At 33.5% G+C, this 26,251-nt stretch overlaps 2 protein-coding genes across 2 annotated transcripts; one reads left to right on the top strand and one right to left on the bottom strand.

Annotated features, from left to right (window-relative positions):
- The first annotated feature begins 1,913 nt into the window (after positions 1-1,913).
- LOC140055735 (uncharacterized) lies at positions 1,914-7,353 on the top strand. Its single transcript, XM_072101120.1, has 5 exons — positions 1,914-2,524; positions 3,033-3,154; positions 3,457-3,624; positions 3,752-3,971; positions 5,708-7,353. The coding sequence occupies exons 1-5, from the start codon at positions 1,927-1,929 to the stop codon at positions 6,505-6,507; spliced, it is 1,908 nt and encodes a 635-aa protein (XP_071957221.1). The 5' UTR covers positions 1,914-1,926; the 3' UTR covers positions 6,508-7,353.
- Positions 7,354-8,151: 798 nt separating this feature from the next.
- Positions 8,152-26,100, bottom strand: LOC140055740 (secretion-regulating guanine nucleotide exchange factor-like). The gene is made up of 10 exons (XM_072101129.1): positions 26,068-26,100; positions 20,897-21,029; positions 19,578-19,727; positions 15,206-15,297; positions 13,836-13,998; positions 13,197-13,262; positions 12,066-12,242; positions 11,299-11,444; positions 9,866-9,902; positions 8,152-9,566 (listed from the first exon to the last, which is right to left on the bottom strand). Exons 1-10 carry the CDS (start codon positions 26,098-26,100, stop codon positions 9,397-9,399), a joined length of 1,167 nt encoding a protein of 388 aa, XP_071957230.1. The 3' UTR covers positions 8,152-9,396.
- Positions 26,101-26,251: the final 151 nt, after the last annotated feature.

The following is a 26,251-nucleotide window of genomic DNA, read 5'->3' as shown; positions in this document are numbered from 1 at the left end:
TTTGACCTGCGGAGTGACACAGACAACTCTGATGACATCATTTATCTTTCTTTCCATTGGATCATTTATCAAGAGTCTTAGAAACTTTGACTAATCAAAAAATGTTTTACATAAGGCGGCCGCGGCAAAATAAAAGATCAGTTATGATTGGCGTTCGGTATACGAGGGCAGGAAATTTAAATCGTCGCGTCAGATTTTCGGAAAAGCAGCCTGACGCTATTGTTGTAGGATCTCGAAGAAATGAGGAGTCGGCATTTAAATCTTATAATTTACACATTTGTTGTTGTTTGTATTTGAGGTAGTACTACTAGTATATGCAAAGAATGAATATCGATATATTATACTGTTAAATTTAAGTCAATTTAGGAAATTTTCAAATAGGCCTAGGCCTAGGCCCTAAGCAAAATTGTGTTTTTTCACCACTTAGCTTACTGACACTGTAAAAAGGCCAGGCCTAAGGCCAGTCTAGCCTACTAGGCCTACCTAGCCTAAGGCTAGGCCTAGCTCTTTTAGCCTAGGCTAGTTAGGAAGACCGAGTAAAAGTACTAGGCCCTAGGCTAGACTGACTTTTTGCACAGAAAAATAAGGAAGTGTTTCGCACCTGTTTTTTATTTTATTAATATTAAGCAGGGCCAGGGAGTTGTATTATTTATTAAGCTTGTCAAATGAGCTATCAAACAAGCAAATAAATACCTGTCTGTAACCTTTCATTTGGCAATTTACAAAATTTATCTTTTTCAGGACAGTCACTCTCCCTTTGGGCCTTTTTTTGTCATCAATCAAAAAATAGAATGAAGAATTTAAAAAAATGGTGACCTGAACCTAATAAATCAGTGCAGCGGGTTGCAGTACTGTATCACCCTGTTGTTTTCTGCTGTAGCATGCCTCAGTCAGTCAGAGAGGAGTCTTACAGTAGATATAAGTTGCGCCACAATTTTTGATTGGTTAATTTTTTTTTTGTAAACCATAATAACTGATCCACATTCTTTTTTGAGACTTTTAATATACTATTTTTGTTCATGTGTAATTCATATGTTTTTTTCCTCTGTTCTATCTATCCTTTCATAGATTGTAATTTTTTTTTTATTAGTTAGGGCCTAGGCCTATTTGGTTTTCTCATATTAATGTTAACGGCAAAAATCAAATTGTAAATAGGGCCAGCAAAGTTATCAGTGTCGAAGTGATATCTCTAGATGATACTGTATGTTTATACTCAAGAAAGTTCACTCAATTATACAAGACTCCTCCCACCCATTACACTCATATATATTTTTTTATTAGCAGATCAGGAAGGGCTAGACTGACACAGAAAACAATTTCCACAAACTGTTTCGGATTTTCTACACTGTACATGGCATGCAATTTAATTAATCAAAACTTTAAAAGATAGTAAATAAAACTTTGTATTATTTAATGATCTACTATGGTACAAAACATCTTAAAATTGTAAAATTGACAATAAATAAACTTGTATCTTATTTATTTTTATTTTTATTTATTTAATCGGTATAAAAATACTCAAAATACAACTCATAGTTGAAATGAAGAGCTTACATATGAAAATGATAATTCACATAAACAAAGTTAAACGAAGAAAAAACACATTAAAGCCTATGAAACAGTAATAATTAATGTATAATTCGTTAAACTTAAAATTACTATAAAAAATGCACAAATTCTTAAATATATACAATTTTAAAAAATAGAGACTAATATTAATAATAACATTATTTTTATACACCAATAAAATATATGTAAAATTCATTAAACTAAAAGTACAATAAAAATTGCACAAAATTCAAATTCAAAGGATCTTGTAATGAAAAGAAGTAAAACATGCCTGTATAAACTGTTACATTGTTTTGATAATAATGATTTCATGTTTTTACAGACTAGACAATAGAATACAATTTACAGCACCTTAAAATGTATCAACAAGTACTCCATCAACATCTAGGAAATAACGCAAGACGTGCCCTTGGTGACCTTACTAATAATAATTTGTTGCTTAACACTAACGATGAAAACAATTCTCGCATAAAAGAAGCAAGACTTGGTTTGTCACTGTTGACTGGTTCATCTTTAGATCCACCATCAATCTCAAGTGTACCAACTGTTTCTAGCAGCTACGATAATCTTGAAGAAAAGGCAACTCCGTTGAAAAAACGAAAACGAGTCAATAGTGTAGCAATTCTACGGCGCACGAAACCCAGAAAGGACGTAGCATGTAACGAAAATGCTTTAAAACTGGAAATGAAAAATGATCTGGGTGATTTATACAATTCACCTGTTCCATCACCGATACTCGATCATCTTCAACAATTTCCGAAAGTAGAGACTAATGACAGGGCGTCGTCTTCGTTGGGAACTATAAATCCTGATGCGCTTTATTCTGGTGATAGTGGTTATCAGATGTATCAAATCGAAGATGGAAAAATAAACATGTTGGATACTGTAGAGGGTGTATCAACCATAGAGAACCACTATCAAGATGGTATCCCCTCTCACACCTTCACAGAAAAAGGTATTATAAAGTTGTGGTCTGATGCCATAACGAATTGTTTTGTTTTTTATCAATATTTTTCTTATGGATAATTGGCAAACTGTGCTCTATAAAGAACATGTCTTGTTAGTAAAGGTGTTTTTTTTTTAATGGGAAAAAGATCATGACAACAACAGGATTGAGTAGCGCTTGTTGATTCTAGATACAGTAATCCAGGCTTTGAATGTGGTAGCCTAGCATCTTAACAAGCTACAACTAAACTGGTTGAAACAGAAACGGCAGTAGTTGCACATGGTTACCAACCATATTTTCCTTTTAGTTGAACTCAACTGTGCTTATTTTGAGATACTTTGCTGTGTGTTTTAGTGGCACAGAGGAAGCACCTATGTCAATACAGAACATGTTAGGTGAATTATTTTTCATGTCGACCATGGGGGTTCCATCTTTTCTACAGTATCTTATCCCATTGAAAGTAAACATTTAAAACATTTATTCTAACTGTTCTCAATTAAAATTTTTTTTCTTTTAGATTCAATTATAGAATCAGAAAGGAGTTTAACAAACATGACATGGTTAGGTCAGCTTGGAGCAACAGACACAATTCAACCTCAACAGCCACACACTTTGATAACGTCAGCGCATTTTCCACAGGTGATGATATATTATGTCTATGGCAACATTTCTTTATATAGGGATGTCAAAATCATTCTACTGCAGCCAGTCTACATTTTTCCACTGAATTTACATTGTTTTATAATACTGTAGGCAATTAAAACAGGGTTGGATTTGAATAGAATATAAATATTATTTTTAAATATTGTAAACATGTAATGTTCTTCTGTTCATTGTTCAATTTTTGTTGAAAGTTGTTAAAGCATACAGTACAGTACCATTTATTTTCATAATAAATCTACTGATTTTAATACTTAAATTACTGTTTATTTTTTGACTAGATTATACAACCAATGGTTCAACATCGTCAGCGTCCTCCATATTCATACAGCGCGCTCATTCAGTTTGCTATCAGTAGCTCATCTACTGGCAGGATGACCCTTCGGGATATTTATCAGTGGATAGAGGATAATTTTCCATTTTTCCGTACAGCAAAGCCAGGTTGGAAGGTACTGTAAACTAAAAAATGTGTATTCTATCTCATCTTGTACTATACAGTACATGACCGATACACCATTCGAGTTGTGGAACCCTTTTTAATCCATTTTAACATGCTCTACAATTTCTCTCTTTCAGAACTCAATTCGTCACAATTTGTCTCTGCACAAAATGTTTATCAGACAACCACCACCAGGGCCTGGTAAATCTGCTTTTTGGACACTTGAACCAGGTACTGTAGTGCGTCTTCCATCAAAGCGAAATTTGAACTTCCATAACGAGAATACCGTACAAAGTTCTCGCGAAAATCCAGCACTGAGAAATACACATGTAAATCAATCTGGTAGTGCTGTTATAGGTAAGTACTAAAGACCATTATAGTAAGATGTTTCAGTTTGGAGTTAACGAGCGTTTAAAATGGACTTTTGATTTTCAAGAAATTTACACATGTTATTTAAATGTATCAAATTAACACAAGCCCATACAAATAAAAACAAACTGTATAGTATTTTGAGAAAAAACGAAATTTTAAGATACCTTGGTAAATTAGCAAAAATTACTCACACCATTGCAATATTCTATTTCAACGGCCGTCGGGAGCATCTATATTCACGACGTCACATATACACATGACTATATCGACAGCTTGTATGCCGTCCGAATGACCGACGGCCTGGAAAGATACGTGAAGCGTTGACACTAATACTAATTTATTCAATATATAATGTTGTTGAAATATAGTGCCCTGAAATGTACTTTGTTCTAAAACCCGAATTTAGAAGGCCTAGGCCTACCTCCCAAACCTTTACTAGACCTAGGCCCCAGCGCGCGGAGTCGATCCACCACCCACCCATGCAAGGCTCTGTTTCATGTGCATCCAAAGCGATATCAACAACTTGCTGCTCATTGTCAAGCCAAAGTAAAATATGAATCAAATTTGTTTTCAAACTGCCTGATTCGTGACGAATAAATGACCATCTCATATTACTAATTTAATTCTCCTAAACTAAAAACTAAAGAAACACATTTAAATAGAAAATATATGAACGGAAAAATATGGATACGCATCATTGCACATGGCGCTGTATCCCGGACAATGTTGCCAGGCTAACGTCGGTATTGCCAGAAAAAAAACATTGTTTTGGAGATTTTAAATCCATTTCAGGTCCATTTTAAGGGGTTGGCACTGCAACCTACAATCCATAAAATTGGCACAGTTGCAAGGCTCTCCTTGACCATCTAGTGTTAGAATATGTATTCTGGATTGACAACTAGAAGTTCCAGGGCTGTAGCCAGCATGAGGCACTTGCCTCGTCTGAAATTTTAAATTGTTACCACCCACTCCATTTTCCCCAGCACAAATAATAACATAATAATTTTAAAGCATCTTTATCTTGTTTGTAACCTCTCGCTACGGCTACAGTCCAGTTTATACATCCGGCTTATTTACAAGTGCATTTTTCCGAACTGTATGGATGTTAATTCGGTGTATTAGTTCATGCTACCTCCAGTTGTGGGAAGATGAATTAGCATCGTTTGGCGGCTTACATACATTAAGGAATCTTAGATCAAAGTTGTTGTTTCTGCTTTCACCTTTGCATAATTTAGCCGAGACTACTTAAACTCTGTCTACACTATCAAAAAATTGTGATTTTCCCATTTATAGACATGATGATGCCATATATTGGCATATCACTACCATATTTTAGGACAGTTTGTCAAACTAGTTTTATAGTGTAGACAGCTTTAGACAATCAAATGTTGCTGTTCACAAGATGATGTGATGATAAATTCAGAAACATATGGCCATTTAAGACACACAAAAATAAGCTCATTTTGTACATGGAATGGGACCAGACTGAACTAACTTTTTCCCTCTGAAAATTACTGTAGGCCCACATTGTTTTCTATTTTATATGATGTTAAAGGAAGAAAATAAATGTTTATTTGAAATGAAAATTTAAACTTTTAATCTTTATCTCAAAAATATTTGTATAAAATTCTAAAATATCTTTATAAAATTCTAATATCTGTGATGCAACATTGCATATTAACCTACAAATGAGCTAAATTTTCATTCTGTCTTTATTTCAGGTCATCAAACAAAAAAGCCGTTTCTTCTGCCACGACCAAACCCAGCAATAATGCAAATGCCTGTTATATGGAACCCCAACACAGGCACATATTCCATTATGCAACCAATTCCCAACAATATGATGTTGGGAGATTCCATGCCATATGGTACAAATGGAATGGTTTTAAAACCACAACAAAATTCATCAGTTATAAAAATTGCTCCGAAAATCACTAAGTTTGATGTTAATGATAGGTTGATGAACTCTAGTCATGGATGGCCACCGCCCCTCCCCCAGACAGGACATTTAGCAGTGGATTCTGGGTTCGAAACGGATACTTCGGGTGGAATAAACATGTTTGAATTTGCCAATGCATCCGATATGAAGCCAAACTATATATCTGATGTCACAGGAGGACCAGTTATTAAGACAGAAACAGTAGTGTCAACACCAGTAAAGAATTCCAATGTAACGCCATCAAAAGGAATAAGTGCCACCTCAACACCTGCAAAACTTTTCTCTGAACTTGCCTTTTTGTCACCTATACGAGGTGTGTCTAACACAAGGACTAATCAAAGCGGCTTTTCCCCTCTTGAAAAGTACCTTACTGGTGTGTCGCCCTCTTTTGATAAGACTCATAAGTCACCTATGCTTGGTTCGTTGAGGGAATTTGGTCTTCCAGGGTTCACCCCAAAGAAGGAGGATGAGATGATGAATGTTAGTGTCCATAACCAGAGCTTTGAAGAAATCTTTGGAGATATGAATATCAGTCTGGATATGGCTGCAGCAGCTGCAGACATCAGCTGGTCTGCATTTTAATTTGTCTCAATGTCAAAAAAACGCTCTTGTAAAGAGTCATTAGATAGTTGATTTGGAAAGATATTAAATAACCTTGTTAAAAACAAGACAAATAATGTCGCATACCAATTGTGTTGGGCCAGGGGTGAAGTGAATATTGTACTATTTTGAGGTACAGTACTATTTTTAAGCCCATAGGTTTAACCTATAGAGAGTTTTTAATGTACAGAGTACAGTTTGATTCAATGTATACATTGCGTCGATCAAATGTCGAAGACTGGACCATGTATGAAGATGTCACTGAATTATTGTGCAATTGTCCAACACCATGAGACTAGCACACTAAAAAGCTGAATGTGCAGTAAGTACTCTTGTGGCATCATTTTATAAATGGTAAACATGCCAAAATTCTGGAATACGCTTAATAACGCAAGTTTAAGTCTCGTTAACACCTTGAATTTATTATAACTAAATGTCTAAAAATATAGGCACACTTCTGGTGTAATGAAATTGATGTGTGCTTTTTGTAATGTATACAAATACGTACTTTGCTTACATTGTATGATATAAGCAACAACTTTTGTAATTAGTTTTTACTAATCTACATTTTTTTTGTAAATATTAATGATATTTTTAAAGACGAACAATTTATTTTGTAAAAAAAAAAGTACACATTTTGCTTGCTGTTATTTTATTACATATAATTTGTAAAGAAAATAAAATTGCAAAACATAAACTGTAGTATATATAATCCTTGTATATAAAATATCTTATATATAATTTTTGGGCTATTATTTTTAATGGAATGAAGTGATTTTTGTGCATTTTTATGTTCAAATATATAATCTTTAGAATCTAATTCTATTTCTAACTACAGTGCTGTATCAACGTCCTAATTTTACTTCCAGTATATATTCTACAGCAGTATTGCCTTAGTGATTTCAAATGTTGATGGCTCGCATACTTGACCAGTAATAATACCATTCATAAGTGATGCTTGGGAGGTGCAAATGAACCTATTCATTACCAAAAATATCAGTGAATTCTTGTTTCTTATTCAAAATAAAATGTATTCAACTTTGGAATGCATAATTAAAGCAACCCCCCTTGTACAATACAACCTACATTAAAGAAAGAAGTTGTTTTAGTCATAATATATATGGATACATAAATTATTTATGGAAAGATATTGTACTGTAGAAATGGTCTATGTACAATAGACTGGGGTTGTCTACGTTAACTACTAGAACATAAGTGATACATTTGAATATACTGTACTGGACTGGACGTTCAATTTGTATGTAGAATTCTTATACTGTATATCATTTTTTATATTCAGTAGGGTATGGGATCATGTCAATTATTTTACTGCAGTAACTACATTTTTTACTGCAAGCAATAGCACATGATTTTAATTTGGTTAAATGTAGAAGTCAGAAGCAGTCACTGCAACAAACAGTGTGTATGATATTTAACTGAAACATTCTTATGTTGCATAAACATCTTAAAAAGAATGAAAAAATGTAGTAACTTTAGTAGAATCATTTTGATACGATCCTTAATAATTCATTTAACAAACAAATGTACATAATGCTGACTATAGTTTATAGACGAACATGACAAGATGTAGGCCTACTGTATAAAGTGTCGGGAATGTGGAATAATAAAAGAAATTACAACAATTTGTGCACAAATATATATATGTAAAAAATGTCTCGTTTTCCTGAATTATACATTGCAGTTGTAACCAATAGTAAATATATTTAATTTATATTTAATTCTAACTAAATCATGTCTTCCGTAGCAGATTATTCAACCCTAACCCTCCATTTAAAAATAAGCATTGGCAAGAATTGGCCCAGGCCTCGTCTAATTAACTTGTATAAAAAACAGAGCAATCTGTGCTATTAACCAAGGATATGGATCCCTATCCTTGCGTAATGCTTAAAATTATACATATAGTGCAAGTGATGTATGCCAAGTTCTAACCAGGCACAATTACATACTACATAGAAAAAGACCTTTTTTATTAAAGGAACTTGGATAAAGAAAGTCAAAGGCTAGATAGTCAATGAAATGCATTCGAAACACATCCATCTGTGGGAGAGCTTCTCTCCAAATAATTAATTTTAAAAATATATATTTAGTCCACCTTCTAGCCTTCGGCTTATATTATTTCTATGGGAAGGAAGCATTTGGACATACATTATAGTAGCACAGTAAATACTGTTAAAAGAATTTTTTTTTAAATGTCTCATACAGTAGAACACCTCCTTTACTTCTTTTCAGGGCACACCTCTATTAAGCAGACACTTTCCCGTGATATGTACAAGGACCAATGTATGTTTTAACACTATGGCTCACTTCTATTCTGGGAACCTCCACATTAAGAGGACACTTTGTTGGGTCCTATAGAGTATCACGGTGCTGACGTCACGACGGTAGGTGGCACTGCGTGGTTACTAGCGCAACAAAAAATGCGTTCAGCCTGCCTGAGTGACTCCAAAGTCATCAATGGTTTGAAATAGGCTTATTGACGTAGTCATTTTAAAACTTAATAATTTTTAATAAAAACAAACTAAAATTTCAAAATATCACTAAATATTTGTTTTTAATAATCTATTTATTCTTCAACTACAGTTTAAGTTAAAAAAAATCAAGCTAAGATACATAATTTGATAGAAATACAGATCTTTACTGTTTATCAACATAGTAGCGCTAAACGCATTTTTTGGTTGGCTAGCAATCATGCAGCGCCCTCTATCGTTGTGATGTCACACCGTGATACTCTATAGGTGTCACCGTAGTAGGTACTGTATTCTACTCTATGACATTCCTACATACAATGTGTGGTTGTAAGTGCACCTAAAAACATTCTAATAATATAGCTTTTAAAATGAATTAATCTGATTAACATCTTTGTTCGCACACTGTAAAGCAATGACCATATCCACCTCCAATTAATGTTGGCTTCCAGCCCTTAATGTCAGGAACTTGTTGAGGAAGGTAGACATTGGTTGTTGTTCCATCTCCACATGTGCCATGTTCATTCCAGCCCCATGAATATAAAATATTGTTTTCTGTTTCAGAATAAAACACATTATTAACATTTTATTATTCAAACTCCTAATGACTGACATGATGCTGTCTGTACTTGATGATTGTATAAGCTGTTTCACACCCAATCTTAATACAATACTAATCCCAAAAAGGCAAAGAGAAGTATGGGACAACATGATGGTTTTGAGTAATTAAGCAAAACATGTTTTACTACTAGCCGTTCTTAATGGTGAAATGTGTTTATATGGGCTTATGTGATTTTTGTAGGTTTAAATTATGAGACTATTCTAGGGTTGAAATAAAGAACATTTAAGCTAACCTGTTAATGCCAAATTGTGCTCAGAGCCACATGAAATCTAGAAGAAAAAAGTATTCTATTGTAATAATTATCATGGAGCTATACAATACACTGTAATTTAACATTTAATTTAAGAATGTTTGGATGAGAAAATGTTGCACCAAAAAGGTAGACTGTAAGTGGAGGACACTGTCTGTGGATACAGTATACCAGAGGAAATAAATAACAACAAATAGTCCCTCTACGTGCTCTAACTGGAACATCTAAAATTCAGGATTTTGTGTACAGTTGATTGAAAAGTGATTATGGAAAACATTATAGGATATGGAGACCTTGCATATTTTTCTCTACATAGTACAATACTCCTAAATGAGTATGATATGTTTGATGATTGTGAGTAGGCTGCATATCATATTTGACCCATAGGTCAGTATTTCACCAGTAATCTATAAACTCCACTTGATAGTACAATAGAAATTAAATGTAGAAAATTAAATGTAAAAAGTTGTTGTTTTTCAAAACTCTAAATTCAACTAGTGTGCAAATTCAACTCATATTATAACACACCTTACACCAAAAGCAAAACTGAGGAGACACTCCGGAGTTGACGCCCCGCTGTTTGGTGTGAAAGGTAAAATCAAGCAACTCCGGAGTTTAAAACTGCGGGGTTGAACAGCTGAACATTCTCCGGAGAGCGAACTGCGGGGACACCCCGGTGTTTTGGTGTGAAAGGTACCAACATCAAACTCCGGAGTGTTTCGGGTGAAAAGGTCATCCTCACACGATCACTCATTGCTTTAGTTTTATTTCAAAATACTTTAAATATTTGTACAAAATATATAGCAGGTCTAGAAAATAATAAGTAGTATGAATAAAACATTATATTACTTCTGAGACTTTTGAAAGTAATTATTTAATTAAAAATATTATTAATTAAAATGATTCTAAACAAAATAGAGGACGACATTTACAATTTTATTTTATAAACCCTGGTGTTGCTAGGTTGGTGTGAAAGGGGTATCTACGGAGTTTCTTGACGTTTTGAATGGTCATAAACCCCGGGAGTTTTGGTGTGAAAGGGGTATAAGTGTAGATCTATTTGATTAAAGGATTGTGGGTCACATTAAGGTCGTAGCGAGAGGTTGAAAACAGACAAGGCAAAGATGGTTTAAATATGATTATTAAAAATAATGACGATCTCTACTTGGTAATTGTGGGGTGGGTAGTGAAAATTGAAATTCTCAGATCTGCCTTATGCTGGCTACGGCCATGCACCTGGTATTACATAAATGTTCTATTGCACTTTTATGTGTGAGTACTACAATTTCTTTTTATTACATTCACTTTCACTCAGCGTCGCCTCATGAAAATATAACTTTTCATCTTTCAGTTCATGAAATTATTTGTATCATTATACTCATAAGCATTCATTATTATCTGTAGAAATAAAATACCTGAGTTATTCTTTCAGCTAGTTCAACTGGTTTTGGTATATAGCAGCATCCCTCAGAATACACTGCCGAAGTCAATAGTAGCTCATGCTCAACACGACCTAATTGACCATAATCTGCACGTCCCCAACTGAATAAACTTCCATCGCCTTCAAAGAAAACAATTAATTTAACTCTCATCAATAGTAACATTTACATTTTAGTTTCGAAAAATTACTAATTGCTAATCATGTCATAAATAGTTATTGCAGCTGTCTTTCATTTCTTATTTATTATATTTTTTATATAAACATTTTTTTTTTTACTCGTGTATTTCTTTTTATCAAATAATGTTTCATGTGTAAATTCTCAGATTCACTTTTTTAATCAGCCTGTAGTTCAATTATTTTTTTGTCCAGTATAGACAATTTATTGGAATCATTGAAATATAACCTTTCATCATTCACCTCATGCCATTATTTGTACCATTACAGGAATATAAAACATTCATTATTTGTTTTATACAGGGTATAACATCTACTGTAAATAGATTCCTGTCATTTGAATCAGATTGAATAAAACGTAGACATTTTCATTTTGATTGAAACAGTAACATTAGGCTTTTAATAACATAATAAATATTATTACTATTGAAAGCCATGTGAACCACAAACATCCAATCAAATGACAGGAATGTATTTAGGACATATTATGAGCACTGGGCCATCATGTTTTTGTCATCATATAGTTTGATAGTGAGACAAAGCTTCAAGAAGAAAATTATCACTTACAAGTTTGAAAGACAGAGTGATTCCATCCTGTAAAAATGGTATTGATGTTCTTGGCATTTGATGGAAGATATTTAGGCTGGCTTACTACCAGTGTACCTTCACCATTGTCTGGTGTATAAGGAAGCTCTCCTAACTGACCTCTTCTATTACTTCCCCATACCATTAACTTATCATCATCTACAAAACAACATTAAATACTGTATGTACATACAAATTTATCAATTGGTTAATCTTTTTAATGATTGCTACAACCTGTTGAATGATTGTCATAAACTGCCCCATTTCCTATGTTTTTTTAGATCTAATTTAAGATCACAAACTAAATTTAATGTAAAAATAAATACTATATGGTCCTATTGCAATAACTTTTTTAAAGTCGATTCTAATCATTAGCGGATCTCAACATACATTGCGCATGGATTGATATTTTCGTTTTTCTTGTGTGATTCATCTATTTTCGATCGATCGTGAAGGCCAAAACAAATGGAAAAATCAAAGCTTTTCACCAAAAATACCGGGTTCCCCCAATTTTTATTTACAGATTCTGGCATAAAAAGAAAGACAATTAATGCAGCAACTACAGACGTCAGGCTATATCTAGCGTACGATGTTTGTACGTTTACTGCTGTTTACCAGCTAGGCCTACAAAACTAAGTCTAGCTAGTCTAGGCTTAAAGACCGTCCACGAGAGGACATTTACTGCGGGCTACTTTAGGTAGTGTATAGGGCAATTGTTTCTCTCTTTTTATCATAATTTAGCATAAAACGTACATTTAAAACAAGGAGTGACCTGGTTTAATGCTTTTAAAGTACAAAACGTCAACAATTGTAGGGATGGGTCTTCAATAGTTGTTATAACCCGTTTAATAGTGTTTAACCTGTTTAATGACCGTTTAACCTGCTGACTGTTAACACTTGTTTAAGGAGTGTGAAATCTGTTCAATAGTGATATTATAACTTGTTAAATGATTGATTATCTTGTTCAATGACTGTTATAAACTGTTTAATGATTGTTATAAACTGTTGAATAATTGTCATTCTGTTATGATAAATCTCTAGGTTATGTATTTTAATACACATTTCCTTTAAATTAGTAATTGTTGTTTACGCTATAGAATGCCTTACACTTACCAGTGAGTGCAATAGTGTGAAATGCACCACAGGCTACATGCTTTACAATCATATTCCCAAGTTGTACTACATACAAATGAAATAATAAAACATTTTAAGCAACGTTATTGAAGGTTACATGATAATTACAGACAAAGAAAAAAAGGAGAAAGAAGAAAAAGAAAGCAGGACAAGGAGGAAAGATGATGATGTAATTGGTAAAAATGGTTATGATGACATTCAATTATGATATCGATAATTTGGTGGTTATACCTTTCTGAAATATGGAAATAATGATGATAAAGTAACAAACGATAATTTGATAGTTTATTGTAAAAGTGATAATGGCATCTTAACTTTACTGTGTTGAAGCAACTTGTGATGATAGTCATAATTGGATATGAACTGCCAATAAAAGTTGATTTGCTGCTAATTTCTATGAAACGCCAAAAGGGTTGGGAGGGCTTGGAGGATCTCACAGGATATTTTATTTGTGGGTTATTACTTTACAACCCAATGACCATCTGGGTATTTGTCGTTTCATAAAAAATTGTGTTCTTTGTGTGACAGCTCAACTTAGTCTAATCTCCATAATTGTAACAATGATGCTGATTATGATGATAGAGCTGATTGTGATTAACAGTCAAGGATCAGTCTTACCTTGCTCTGGAATAGCAACTTGTGATGGAATAGAACCTTGCACATGAACACCAAGCTGCCCCTTACCCCCAGCCCCCCATACCCACACTTTCCCAGTGTTTGTTAATACTACAGAATGTCGCAAACCAGCTGCTATGTCAACCACAGTATAAGCTTCCATTGCCTATGTTTAAACAAAAAAACATAATTATTTATCAGGGCTTGATTTATTATGTAGCCTGGCATACTAAATAACATTATTATTGTCATTTACTGTAGTTAGAGGGTGCTAATTTGTTTTTTAGAACCATCAAAACATAGAGATGAATAATTAAAAGAAAATCCTTGTGGGTGTGCCAGGAGCTGATGCATTTTGATGTTCATGTTGTTGTGTTTTGCTAACTAAAGGAGGAAAATATGTAAAAAGGGGCATTAGAGCCTAAGTGTATGCACTACCGCGATGTCCTTTCATATAATTAAAAAAAATCAGGAAAAACGCACCTTTAGATGGAAGCAGAAGAAAAAATAGCGGAAAACGATTTTTGGGAGAATACCATACTTTTACACCACTGTACTAGTCAGTGATCTAGTAAATTTGTTTTTCCTAATATAGCTACAGTATTATCAGTACAAAAGATCCAGGTATCTTTTATTAAAATGTACTTTGAAACAGATTATGGTATTATTCATAATGAATTATTTATATTTAATGATGGATTACACTGTCTTTTCAAATAAAGCCATATGGCAGAATATCAAGGACCAAATGCTTGAGAACAAAGAGGTGTTTACAAGTGATGTTTAAGCTGACATGGGAACCCTTGTGAACCATGTTATCCTTTTTCTGAAGTAGTTTTTAATTTTAGTCGATTTAAACAAATCATGAATAAAAGTGTCTAGTTGGAAATAAAGCAAAGTAGCTTTAAAGGGTTTCTAAATATTTTGCAGCATAACAATACTGTACCAATAAATTAGTACCACTGTATATTTGACCTCTTTGTGATCTAATTGTGTGATTGTTAAAAATTGTCTGTGTTGTGCCATATAATTATAAGCAAAGACATTTGTAAAGTTTGGGGAAATCGCAGATTTTATTATCGCATAATTATATTTAAAGCCTCTTTTCCTTGTATGTTTTTAACCTCTCGCTACAGCGTTGTACTAATACAGTGGAACCACTTCTTTGGACACCTCTATTAAGGGGACACTTTATAAAAGAAATGAGGAGCAATGTTTTAAAACTGTGACAATCTATATTCAGGGGACACTGTTTGGTACTGAAGGTGTCCCCTTTTAGGGCTTCTACTGTAGCTATTTTCACACACTCGCTATAACCTCAGATAACAACTTAATTTAAATATACAAGTACTTATATTTGTAGATTACTTTACCTGAACTATTGTTGGTGTTTCTACATTGTTTGCTTGATTGTCACCTAATTGTTTAAAATTATTTCCACCCCAAGAATACAGTTTTCCATTTTCTATTTAAAAAAAGTAGAAAGCAAACTAATGTAAACAAAATACCATAATTTTCTTTTAAACAATTATTATTATTATTTAAAAAAGACACTTATACAATTTATAATTTTTGATTTATAAGAATATTAAATAGTTTAAAGATGTAGAATCCCAAAACACAAACACAAAACTTTAAATCTATACGCCCATTTTGTAGTTTTAATACAGTAGGTTGTTCCTTTTTTTTTTTTTTCAAAAACTTTTTTTTTTTCTCCTTTTATCAAAAACATTACACTTAACAGAACAAAACAAAAAGAAAACCAAAGACGTTTGAGGACGTCACATTATCTCAATCGTCATTCTCTTTTTTCATTATCTCTTTCAATGTTTGATATACCACAAATACCTCATCATAATCATTTCTTAAGTTAAACCAAGCTATAATAACCCCTTGTCAATAATGATTACCAAGTTTTGCATTTTCAACTCTTATTCCTTGATTTGGTTTACAATACTTTTTTGATATGGACATTATACTTATGGGTCATTCCATGTCAAATCACCCAATGGGTTAAACCCTACTTTCTTCAAATTTGCTCAAATTTGGGTTATTTTTAGCTAAAAAACCTGAAATTTTTAATTTGAGCGCCATACGACCAACGGTTCGCGCGCTACGCGCCGTCGTTTCTTCGCGATTTTGCAAAACGTGGCAGGCTATACTTAAATGACCGTATCTCCGTAACGTGTGGACCAATTTTGTTGTGACGGGTATCTTTGGAAAGCTAATTGTTAAAGCTATCCAAATCTTCTATTTACTTTTGAGATAGAACTATTTAAAAGATGTATAACTTATTCTATTCCATTTGACCTAGGATTTGACCTTGTGGGACATATTTTTTTTAGATGAAATTTTGTGAAAATTATCTCCTATCATGATATTTACATAATATAAAAAAATTGGAGATATATTATTTTTTTTTGCTTTCTAGCTCATTTCAAAGTTGGCTTACTTCAACAATTCTGGTATTTCTATACAGTGTAGATGTATTGTCGACATTATATCACTACCAAATTTACCTCTTAATACTATGGGTGTCATTGTCAGATAATTTACCTCCGTCAAGGAGGTATATGTAATCGGTAGCGTGTGTTTGTTTGTTTGTTTGTTAGCAGGATTACTCAAAAAGTAATTACAAGATCTTTACCAAAATGAATAGACAGATTGATATGTGGTCAAGGACCATTCCATTAAATTTTGGGACCATTTGGGACCACAGTCCCAATTCTGGACCACTTTTTAGTATACTTTTTTAGACCTGCTAGTGTTAAAAGATAGGACAGAATTTTTCAAAAGCCGGCGAGCAGTCTTAAAGTAACAAGTAAACTGAAATTGCATTTTCTCGAGAACTACTTGTCCAAAAAACTTTATTTTTTAACAAGAGGCAAGAGTTATAATTTGCGATTTGTAATTTTAAAACATAATTTGATTTAATGTGCACATTTTTTTATGCGAGTAGTTTAAAAAACCTATTTCTTTTCAAATTCACTCGTTTGATTTTCGCGTTGCTGTTCTATTGTTAGTCAACTGAAGCTATTGTTAACTGAAAGGCTTGTTACATAACCATTACACCAAACTCGCATACACGTCCATGCTTGTAATGAAATTAGCCTAAATCACAAACAGCATTAAGACACACACAAATATATATACCGGTATATATTTTTTTTACCGGAGAAATCTTATGTAGGAGAATTTTACTGTAGGCGGAGGTATGCCCTCTCGGAGTGGCTTTCTAGTTTAAGACTATAACAATGCTTTAATTATATTTTCATGCTCCATACAAAATAATTATTACTTAGGTAAACATCTGTACACCATTTGAGTACCCCATTTGGTTAGCCAAGGATGTACCATCAGTTTATGGCACTCTTTTCACACTTTCAAGCAAATTGAATCTTGAATTTTTTTTGTTTGATGATATAAACTTTGAAAACATTGATTGTTCTTTGCTGATCATCATTATTTTACATTTTTGTTCATTGTATTTTGTTCACTTATTTCTTCACCCATATTAGGCTATAATTACGTTATAAACGGCATGGACCGGGGTGACGATACATGGGTTGGGGCAAGTAGGGTCCAGTCATTTCAAGTAAAAATACCACTTGCCCTGGTCCATGCCGTCTAGCTGCCATTTTATGCAATTTTAAAACGTTACTACAATTTTACGTTTTTGTAAAAAATGCAATATAACCACATGATTTATAAGGCTATAATTACGTTATAAACGGCATAAAAAAATTGCATAAAATGGCAGCTAGACGGCATGGACCAGGGCAAGTGGTATTTTTACTTGAAATGACTGGACCCTACTTGCCCCAACCCACGTATCGTCCCCCCGGTCCATGCCATTTATAACGTAATTATAGCCTAATATGAGTGAAGAATTGATTGATACAATTATTAGTGTATTTTGTACTGGTGAAACCAGGCTTAAAGCTCTATATTGAGCTTATTTGGTCTTTTCCAGGCTGTGCATTTTTTTATTTAATACTTATTATGTAAAAATATTAAGTTTGATGCATTGTGAAATAAAAACGAACGAACGAACGAACGAAAAGAAATAAGTGAACAAAATACAATGAACAAAAATGTAAAATAATGATGATCAGCAAAGAAAAATCAATGTTTTCAAAGTTTATATCATCAAACAAAAAAAATTCAAGATTCAATTTGCTTGAAAGTGTGAAAAGAGTGCCATAAACTGATGGTACATCCTTGGTTAACCAAATGGGGTACTCAAATGGTGTACAGATGTTTACCTAAGTAATAATTATTTTGTATGGAGCATGAAAATATAATTAAAGCATTGTTATATAGTCTTAAATAATCTGACAGTGACACCCATAGTATTAAGAGGTAAATTTGGTAGTGATATAATGTCGACAATACATCTACACTGTATAGAAATACCAGAATTGTTGAAGTAAGCCAACTTTGAAATGAGCTAGAAAACAAACAAAAAATAATATATCTCCAATTTTTTTATATTATGTAAATATCATGTAGGAGATAATTTTCACAAAATTTCATCTAAAAAAAATCTGTCCCACAAGGTCAAATCCTAGGTCAAATGGAATAGAATAAGTTATACATCTTTTAAATAGTTCTATCTCAAAAGTAAATAGAAGATTTGGATAGCTTTAACAATTAGCTTTCCAAAGATACCTGTCACAACAAAATCGGTCCACACGTTACGGAGATACGGTCATTTAAGTATAGCCCGCAAAGAAACGACGGCGCGTAGCGCGCGAACCGTTGGTCGTATGGTGCTCAAATTAAAAATTTCAGGTTTTTTGGCTAAAAATAACCCAAAAACCAAATTTGAAGAAAGTAGGGTTTAAAATGTCATTTTTTTTGGGTGATTTGGTATGGAATGACCCTTATTTCTATTTTTTGCAATATTATTCTCCACAGTTTCTGTAAAGAGTACCCAGTCCTTAAGAAGTAAAAAACATGTTAATAAAATTGTATATTTGTATTAAAAAATACCAAAGCATATGTCTATATAATTTATTTTAAAACGGATGTCTAATTTCCTGAACCAATAAAACACATCGTCCCACAATTTAGAAGTTTTCTCGCAAGACCATATTAGATATTCTACTGTTTTTTTTTCCTTACTGCAAATAGAATATTTATCATCTTGAACCAGGCCAATCTTGTGCAGTAACTTATTTGTAGGAAGAATTATATGTATAAATCTGAACTGCAGGTATTGTGTTTTAGTGTCAAGAGTACATTCGTAAGGCATCCTATAAATTAAACTCCAATCCAAGGTTGTTCATTTTTACTGATAAAAAAAACCTACATTGACCATGTGCTTCTGGTCAACTTTATTTTTCTTTCAATTACGGCTTAATGAGGTAAATAATAAGTAACTATATGTGATCTTGTTGCAACCACACATTAACTCTTTGCTCCACCGGAGCTCAGCATCCTGTTGATAGATTATCTTGCTGTGACCAAGAGACCAGGGGCAGATTGCTATTATAAGCGGTCTATAAACAGTCTTATCTAGCTATAATTCTGACTTACTTTGTTTAAGTAGTCTTAGCTAAGACTGTTTTATAGCAATGGTCTAACAAGGGTGGCTTTAGTAAGACCGTCTATCTGATAATGCTGGCTTTAATCAGGGAGTTAAGACCCTCAGTTAAGACTGCTATAGCAATCAGCCCCTGAAATAATGAGCCTATAATATTGATCAATAACCTGATTACTGTAGATATTTAAGCTAAATACCTGTTATAGCTAACGTATGTTCCCATCCACACGAAACATCACAAATTGGTGGGATATTTTTAATAATTTGGAAATTCACTTGATCTTCATGATGACCTAAGCCAAGTTGACCTTTGCTGTTCCAACCACATACATAAAGACTACCACTCTCTGAAAAAAAAAGTTTTTCAATAAACAGGTAATGCCATTGTTACATGGTTCGCATGAGTTCAAGTGGTTTAATTTACACTACTGTTGTAGTGGAGTGGAGTTGGATAGCCGAGTGGTTAGGACACTTGACTGTCATACAGATAGACCCGGGTTCAATTCCCGACAATCCCAGTCCACTCAGCTGTAAAGAGTACCTGGTTGAAAATACTAGGGAGAAAAAAGGCGGCGTGGAAAGGAACTGGCCACCCTACCACATAATGCAGAAGCTTAGTACAATGAGCTCCTAACAGCTCATTCCCCTACGTTCTGAGAACACGGGACTCACCTTTACCTAACCTTTACTGTAAGAGAAACACCTAAGCGGTTTAATAGGCATATGTAGTCAGATTCAAAGTATACTGTATTTCTGTATACCCCCTCTAGCTTACCTCTGTCTGTTTACTTCCTTTCCAAACTAAAAACTGTCCTACAAATATAAAAAGCCCACCCTGATCTAATTGGAATAACAATATTCCAAAAAATACCATTAACTTTGTCTGTGGCTTCTAGGTACAGTAGCATACTGTATGATATGTGTAACTTTAAGAAGAGTAACTTAAGTTCCTGGAAAATAACCTATGTATAGCATGAGTTATTATTACAGCTGTTGACTTGTTTTTCAATATGTTTGCACTAAATTTATAATACAAAACGATGCAATTAAATTTTTTTGTTTGAGTCACATGGATGGTGTTTGATAGATGTATATTATTATTAAACGGTTGTGTGATAGTATTTTTCAGCTTTTTTGAACAAAACAAATCAAACAACTCAAAGCTTTCTTAAATATAACAAACAGTCAATCTTTTAACTCATATGAAATATTGTCCACCATACATTTATTATTTGTATACCATTCTGTATTGTATTCCATTGATTCGCATGGTAAAGATCATGTGTAATGTATTGTAATTGTATTGGACTTTAGCCAGCATGATTAATTTCACCAAGACCAATGGTTTTACTGGGCAGGTAATGGTTAGTAAAAGTAACCATTGGTCTTGGTTAATGTAACCCGAGGGAATTGTATTCCAGTTTTAAGTTCAGGCTTTTTTTAACAATTTAGCTGGTGACTCAGTTAATAAGACCAGTGCAATAAAGGCTTAATAGTTGGACCACATTTGACCTACCTGTAATTATAACAGTATGTGCACCACCTCCTCTTATACATTTGATTGCTTCATTCGGAAAAGATTCTACTTTTTGAGGAGTAAATGTGTCTGTTGTATTCCCTGTACCAAGCTGTCCATAGCTGTTGGCACCCTGTACAATAATAATATAAAACACAAATATTAAATTCATCTTAGCCGGATTCTATACTATCTTAACACTTACCTAATAATTAATTTGACATTTATTTTGTTTATATATTCAGGCAAGTTGCCAAGGATAACCATAAGCAAATGCATTCACTATTCTTAAGTGGCAATCCTGTTCACAAGACAAACTTATACACAAGTCTTTGAGAGTGGAGTTGTAATTTGTCATTAGAAAAAAATCCTGACATGACAGGAGCTGCACCCAGGACCCTTGACAAGAATCATAACCACCTTTATTACAGACCATTGCTATACCGCGGTCTAACCTGTAAGCAGTCTTTAAAGCCTACTCGAGAAAGTCTTAAACAGTCTTAGACCTCTCTTTTTGTCAACATGGCATTGCTTTTTATTTACATATTTTGATCGTAAAACTAAAAGACATCACATTGAAACGAGAAGTGTTTAAATTAAATAATAACAATGATCAATATTATAGAAATATTTTCTCACGTAAAAATGTACATAACCTGAGCAATCATGACAAACATTACCTTATGCATAAAATGTGCCATCAATTTGTTACTGTACATGGTTTTAGCTAAGACTGTTTTACAGCTAAGACTGTTTTACAGCTAAGACTGATTTACAGCGATGGTCTAACAGGGGTGGCTTTAGTAGGACCGTCTATCTGTTAATTACTGGCTTTATCTGTTATTGTTAATTACAGGCTTTAAGTTAAGAGGGTTTTATAGCAATCTGTCCCTGATATGAAGATATTGGAATTGCTCACATGTAAATAAATTAATACAATATAAACTTGTCAGCACCAGGCCAGACAGGAACACTGGACAGCGGCCAGCTAGTGTAAAATTGTATATTATAATCAGACCTTACAACTCTATACTGTATATAAATCTATATTACATAGCCTATGTAAATTTGTGAACGTGATTGGTTAAAACTGCATCACATGACTACTGCTGCGAGGATCGTAAATCGTATATTTCCTAGAGTACGATGATATTGACTGAGTACTTTTCGCGTGATTATCGTGTCCCTCTGTCATTAAACATATAAAATCCAATAAATTCTCAAGGAGTTTGATATTGACTGTGTAATTTACGTGGTGGCAACACTCGCGTTTGGTGATAAATAAACAAAAGTCATCTACTGGGACTCGAACTCGCAAAGATTAGTCCACATCATCACAAGATTACGTTTTACACGCCGCGTCTCAGGAAATGATATTATGCTCTCAAGAATTATATTTACCTCAGCTGGCGCTTCGGGAAATGTATATTCCCTCGAGCAAAATATCTTTAAGATTTGACATCAAATGTCAAATCTTATATTTTACCTCTAAGCAGGCAATATCTGTATAAATAATAATGTCTTCGTGTATTTCAAGCTGCAGCCCTTGGGCCTCTCGCTAAAATGCAATTTCTCTGGATATTTTGGAAAACAAAAAAGTTGTTTTGTTTAGTTGTTTGATAAATGAAATTATGCTTTTAGCATACCCCTGGTTTGCTATTATGCCAATATCTTTAGGCATGACCATATATAGAGAGAGTTACGCCATTGCGTTCACTGATTTTAGAAAGTCACGTGGTGTGCATGCCAGCCATGTTTGTGTCCAACTATGCCTATGTAGCGTATGGAGTCGAGTCATTTGCTTAAAAAATGTATAACATTCACAAGGCTTTAAATATCGAATTTAATATCAAAACAATCAATTTTTTTGAAGGTTTCTGTTAAGATAATAACGAAATCATAAAGTTACTGCGAACATGATTTTAAAAAACAAAATGTAAAAAAAATGCATTACTATAGAGAATCGCTGTACAAACTAAACGCTGTGCCTTTTAGAAGCTAAAAAGCGGGAGATTACTTCAAAAGCTGACACTAGTTTCGTAACATTTATTTACAAGCATAAAAGATAATAACGTACAATGCAATAACAAAATGATATCAGGTCAGACTTTGAGGCAGACTGGAGGATGAAGACAAATGTATTGTGTTGGGCGAGCCTTAAAAAAGAAATGAATTAAAAAAAAAAAAATAAATTGATAAATAAATAAACATAAATTCACGGTTTTTGCGATAAAAGTTGGGTTTTAATAATTTATGACCAAGCTCGTTGGTGGGTATTTGCAACACTCTTCTTAATAAACAGGGATTATATTAGGGGGTCTCGGGAAATCTCAAAAAAAGAGACCCCCAATATAATGAGACGTTTTAGTGGGGATCTCTATTTTCGAGTTTTTCTCGAAAACAGAGACCCCTTATATAACGTAATATGGAGACGTTTTAGTGGGGGTTTCTGTTTTCGAGTTTTTCTCAAAAACAGAGGGTTTACGATGAAATCGGTCGCGTCTGAAATCGGTCGCGATAAAATCAACTTCCGTTATTTTGTATGGCGCGCCGCTAGAGCTATACTTTTGATGATATCGGTCGCGTTTGAAATCGGTCGCGTTTGAAATCGGTCGCGCTATTTTGAATGGATCGAGCGGGATGCATGCTAGAGCGGGATATACATTTTTCGTTTATATAGATTTAATTGATATTTTTTAGGAACTAGATTATTTATGTGGATATTTTTTACTTGGTAATATTTATTATCAATCATTAAATTAATTTTTTTTTGTATTTCACAGGTCTCGGAGAAGGACTGTGTCTTTTCAAAATGGCCATTTCTAAACACGTTTAAATATTATATTAGGCATATGTTATATTAGGCATATAATAATTTACCTCTATTTATATGTACTGTAATTATATTATATAGAGAATATACAGTACGTCTGTCGTGTCTTTTATTATGCAAACAATTACGTATGGTTTTAGGATATTAATAAAATATATAGATAATATGCCGTTATAAATCAATCTACCGGCCTACAGTAGGACTATGATGTACAATGATAGATAAAGGTGAACACGATTCTCAAAGAGGTAATCTGCACTGATATTTAAACATTTAGGCCTAGATTTACTAAACGGCGTATGAATGCGAGACACTGAGTTGCACTTACTTAATTATTTACATTAAATGATTATTATAAATGAAGAAATAAAAGATATTCAAATTAAAATATATAGTATCGCCGACGTATTTACGTAAATTATATATAAATCATACTGTCAAATTATAGAAACAGTACTTTATTCGGAATTATTATGGATATATAGCAAGCCTGTGAGCAGCGACTTTAATTGCTTTTGCTTATCCTTGCCTCCTTAGATTTCCATGTGTCTTGATTTTGTTACCTACGTTTTAAATGTATTTCGATTTTAAAGGCTAAATAATGAATGAATGAACATAATCTCATAATCGCGTCGAGCATCTATAGCTCATTGAATCGTTTCACAAAAACACGTGCAGGAGGCCTATAGACGTTATGGTTATTAGTAATAGACGTCATCTTTATCTCGCCATGGACAACGATCGTACGTGTTTTGTCCATGAGTTGATACACTAACAAGTGCGTGTTTTTTAAAAAGGGGAAACCCCGTCAGCAAAATAACGTATTGTTAGAGGAAACAGCTTCACGATCATAGAAGGCGCATCTCCGTCGATATGGCTTATTCGGGGGTTTATTTCAGTAACTCGCCTTTTAACCATCCGCATATAATGATCATTTTACTAAAAACTATTTTAAACATTAGAAATAAAAATATACACGTGATTTGCCTCAACAATATTCATTATATACTTAATATTATCCTACATAACGGATAGAAATAAAAATAAGGTGATCGAATAGTATGTTGTTAACGACATGGATATGATATACTCTGCCACATATATGCATAAGTATAAAAATGGATACGCTGGCTTTACGGGCTATATTGTAAAAATTATTGTTTTTAAATAAATTGTTCTCTTTTACGTAATTGTTTGCATAATAAAAGACACGACAGACGTATATTCTCTATATAATATATTAATTACAGTACATATAAATAGAGGTATTTTATTTTTATTTTTATTTCTTTATTCTGATATAAAATCAATAGGATAAAAACACAAAAAAGTACCGAGACGGCAAACTTATTTCCATTGTGGTCCTAAATTTCCATTGTGGTCCTAGGTAAATTATTATATGCCTAATATAACATTATGCCTAATATAATATTTAAACGTGTTTAGAAATGGCCATTTTGAAAAATTAATTTAATGATTGATAATAAATATTTATTAACCAAGTAAAAAATATCCACATAAATAATCTAGTTCCTATAAAATATCAATTAACTATATAAACGAAAAATGTATATCCCGCTCTAGCATGCATCCCGCTCGATCCATACAAAATAGCGCGACTGATTTCAAACGCGACCGATATCATCAAAGGTACAGCTCTAGCGGCGCGCCATACAAAATACCGGAAGTTGATTTTATCGCGACCGATTTCAAACGCGACCGATTTCAAGCGCGACCGATTTCATCTGACACCAAACAGAGACCCCTATATAACGTAATATTTACTTAATATTGAGACGTTTTAGTGGGGGTCTCTGTTTTCGAGATTTTCTCGAAAACAGAGACCCTGGGTCTCGGGTCTCTGGTCTCTGTTTTCCAGGTCTCTGTTTTCGAGACACCCGCTGAATGAGATTGAGAGTGAAAAAAGGAGAGCGTAGGCCTCCTCTAGTAGAGGCTAGGCTAGCCTGATTTACCTTGACCTTTAGACTATAAACCTGTTTTGTTAAGGTTTGTGAGTCCCTCTTTGAACATCTTGGTTATATGGCTCAAACTTTAGGTTGTGGGTTTTCCAGTGTGTTTCAAGATGGGTTTTAAAATTATTTATACTATAGAGGATGCACGTTTACTATATGATGGCAAACTATTGGCCCTATCTCTAGACTCTAATAATTAGGCCTAGCCTAGGCCTAGGCTTATTAGATCAAATGTTAGGCTCGCAAATATACTACTAGGCCTAGGGTACGGCAATTGTTTGTTTGCCAGCATGTATCTGTTTACGAATATGTTTATTCCCTTACATAAAACTACGAACAATGTCAACACACTTATTAATACTCACCCAGGAAAACAAACCTCGCGAGGGCGCAGCCATGTTTGATTACGATTCAGAAAATTATGTAAATGTTCACCTTGTGTCGTCACGAGGTATTTCCGTATGAAACGCCAAAAGTCATTAAAATAGTAACAGAGAACAGTACATAGATTGTCGATTTTTTGTTGTTTTGGTGACGACTGCATTGTCA

The sequence above is a fragment of the Antedon mediterranea genome, chromosome 7 (assembly GCF_964355755.1).
Source record: "Antedon mediterranea chromosome 7, ecAntMedi1.1, whole genome shotgun sequence".
In the NCBI taxonomy this organism is placed as follows: Eukaryota; Metazoa; Echinodermata; class Crinoidea; order Comatulida; family Antedonidae; genus Antedon; species Antedon mediterranea.
Note: the sequence above shows the minus strand (reverse complement) of the source record. Positions and strands in the feature narration are given on the sequence as shown.

What these genes read in the sequence shown, in the direction of transcription:
- LOC140055735 (XM_072101120.1), top strand. Translation starts at nt 1,927, where the DNA reads ATGTATCAACAAGTACTCCATCAACATCTAGGAAATAACGCAAGACGT. An exon ending in TCACACCTTCACAGAAAAAG is followed by an intron (nt 2,525 to 3,032) that starts GTATTATAAAGT and finishes TTTTTCTTTTAG; the next exon opens with ATTCAATTATAGAATCAGAA. An exon ending in CAGCAAAGCCAGGTTGGAAG is followed by an intron (nt 3,625 to 3,751) that starts GTACTGTAAACT and finishes TCTCTCTTTCAG; the next exon opens with AACTCAATTCGTCACAATTT.
- LOC140055740 (XM_072101129.1), bottom strand. Translation starts at nt 26,100, where the DNA reads ATGGCTGCGCCCTCGCGAGGTTTGTTTTCCTGG. An exon ending in TAGCTGAAAGAATAACTCAG is followed by an intron (nt 9,903 to 11,298) that starts GTATTTTATTTC and finishes TTTTTCTTCTAG; the next exon opens with ATTTCATGTGGCTCTGAGCA. An exon ending in GCACAATTTGGCATTAACAG is followed by an intron (nt 9,567 to 9,865) that starts GTTAGCTTAAAT and finishes ATTCTGAAACAG; the next exon opens with AAAACAATATTTTATATTCA.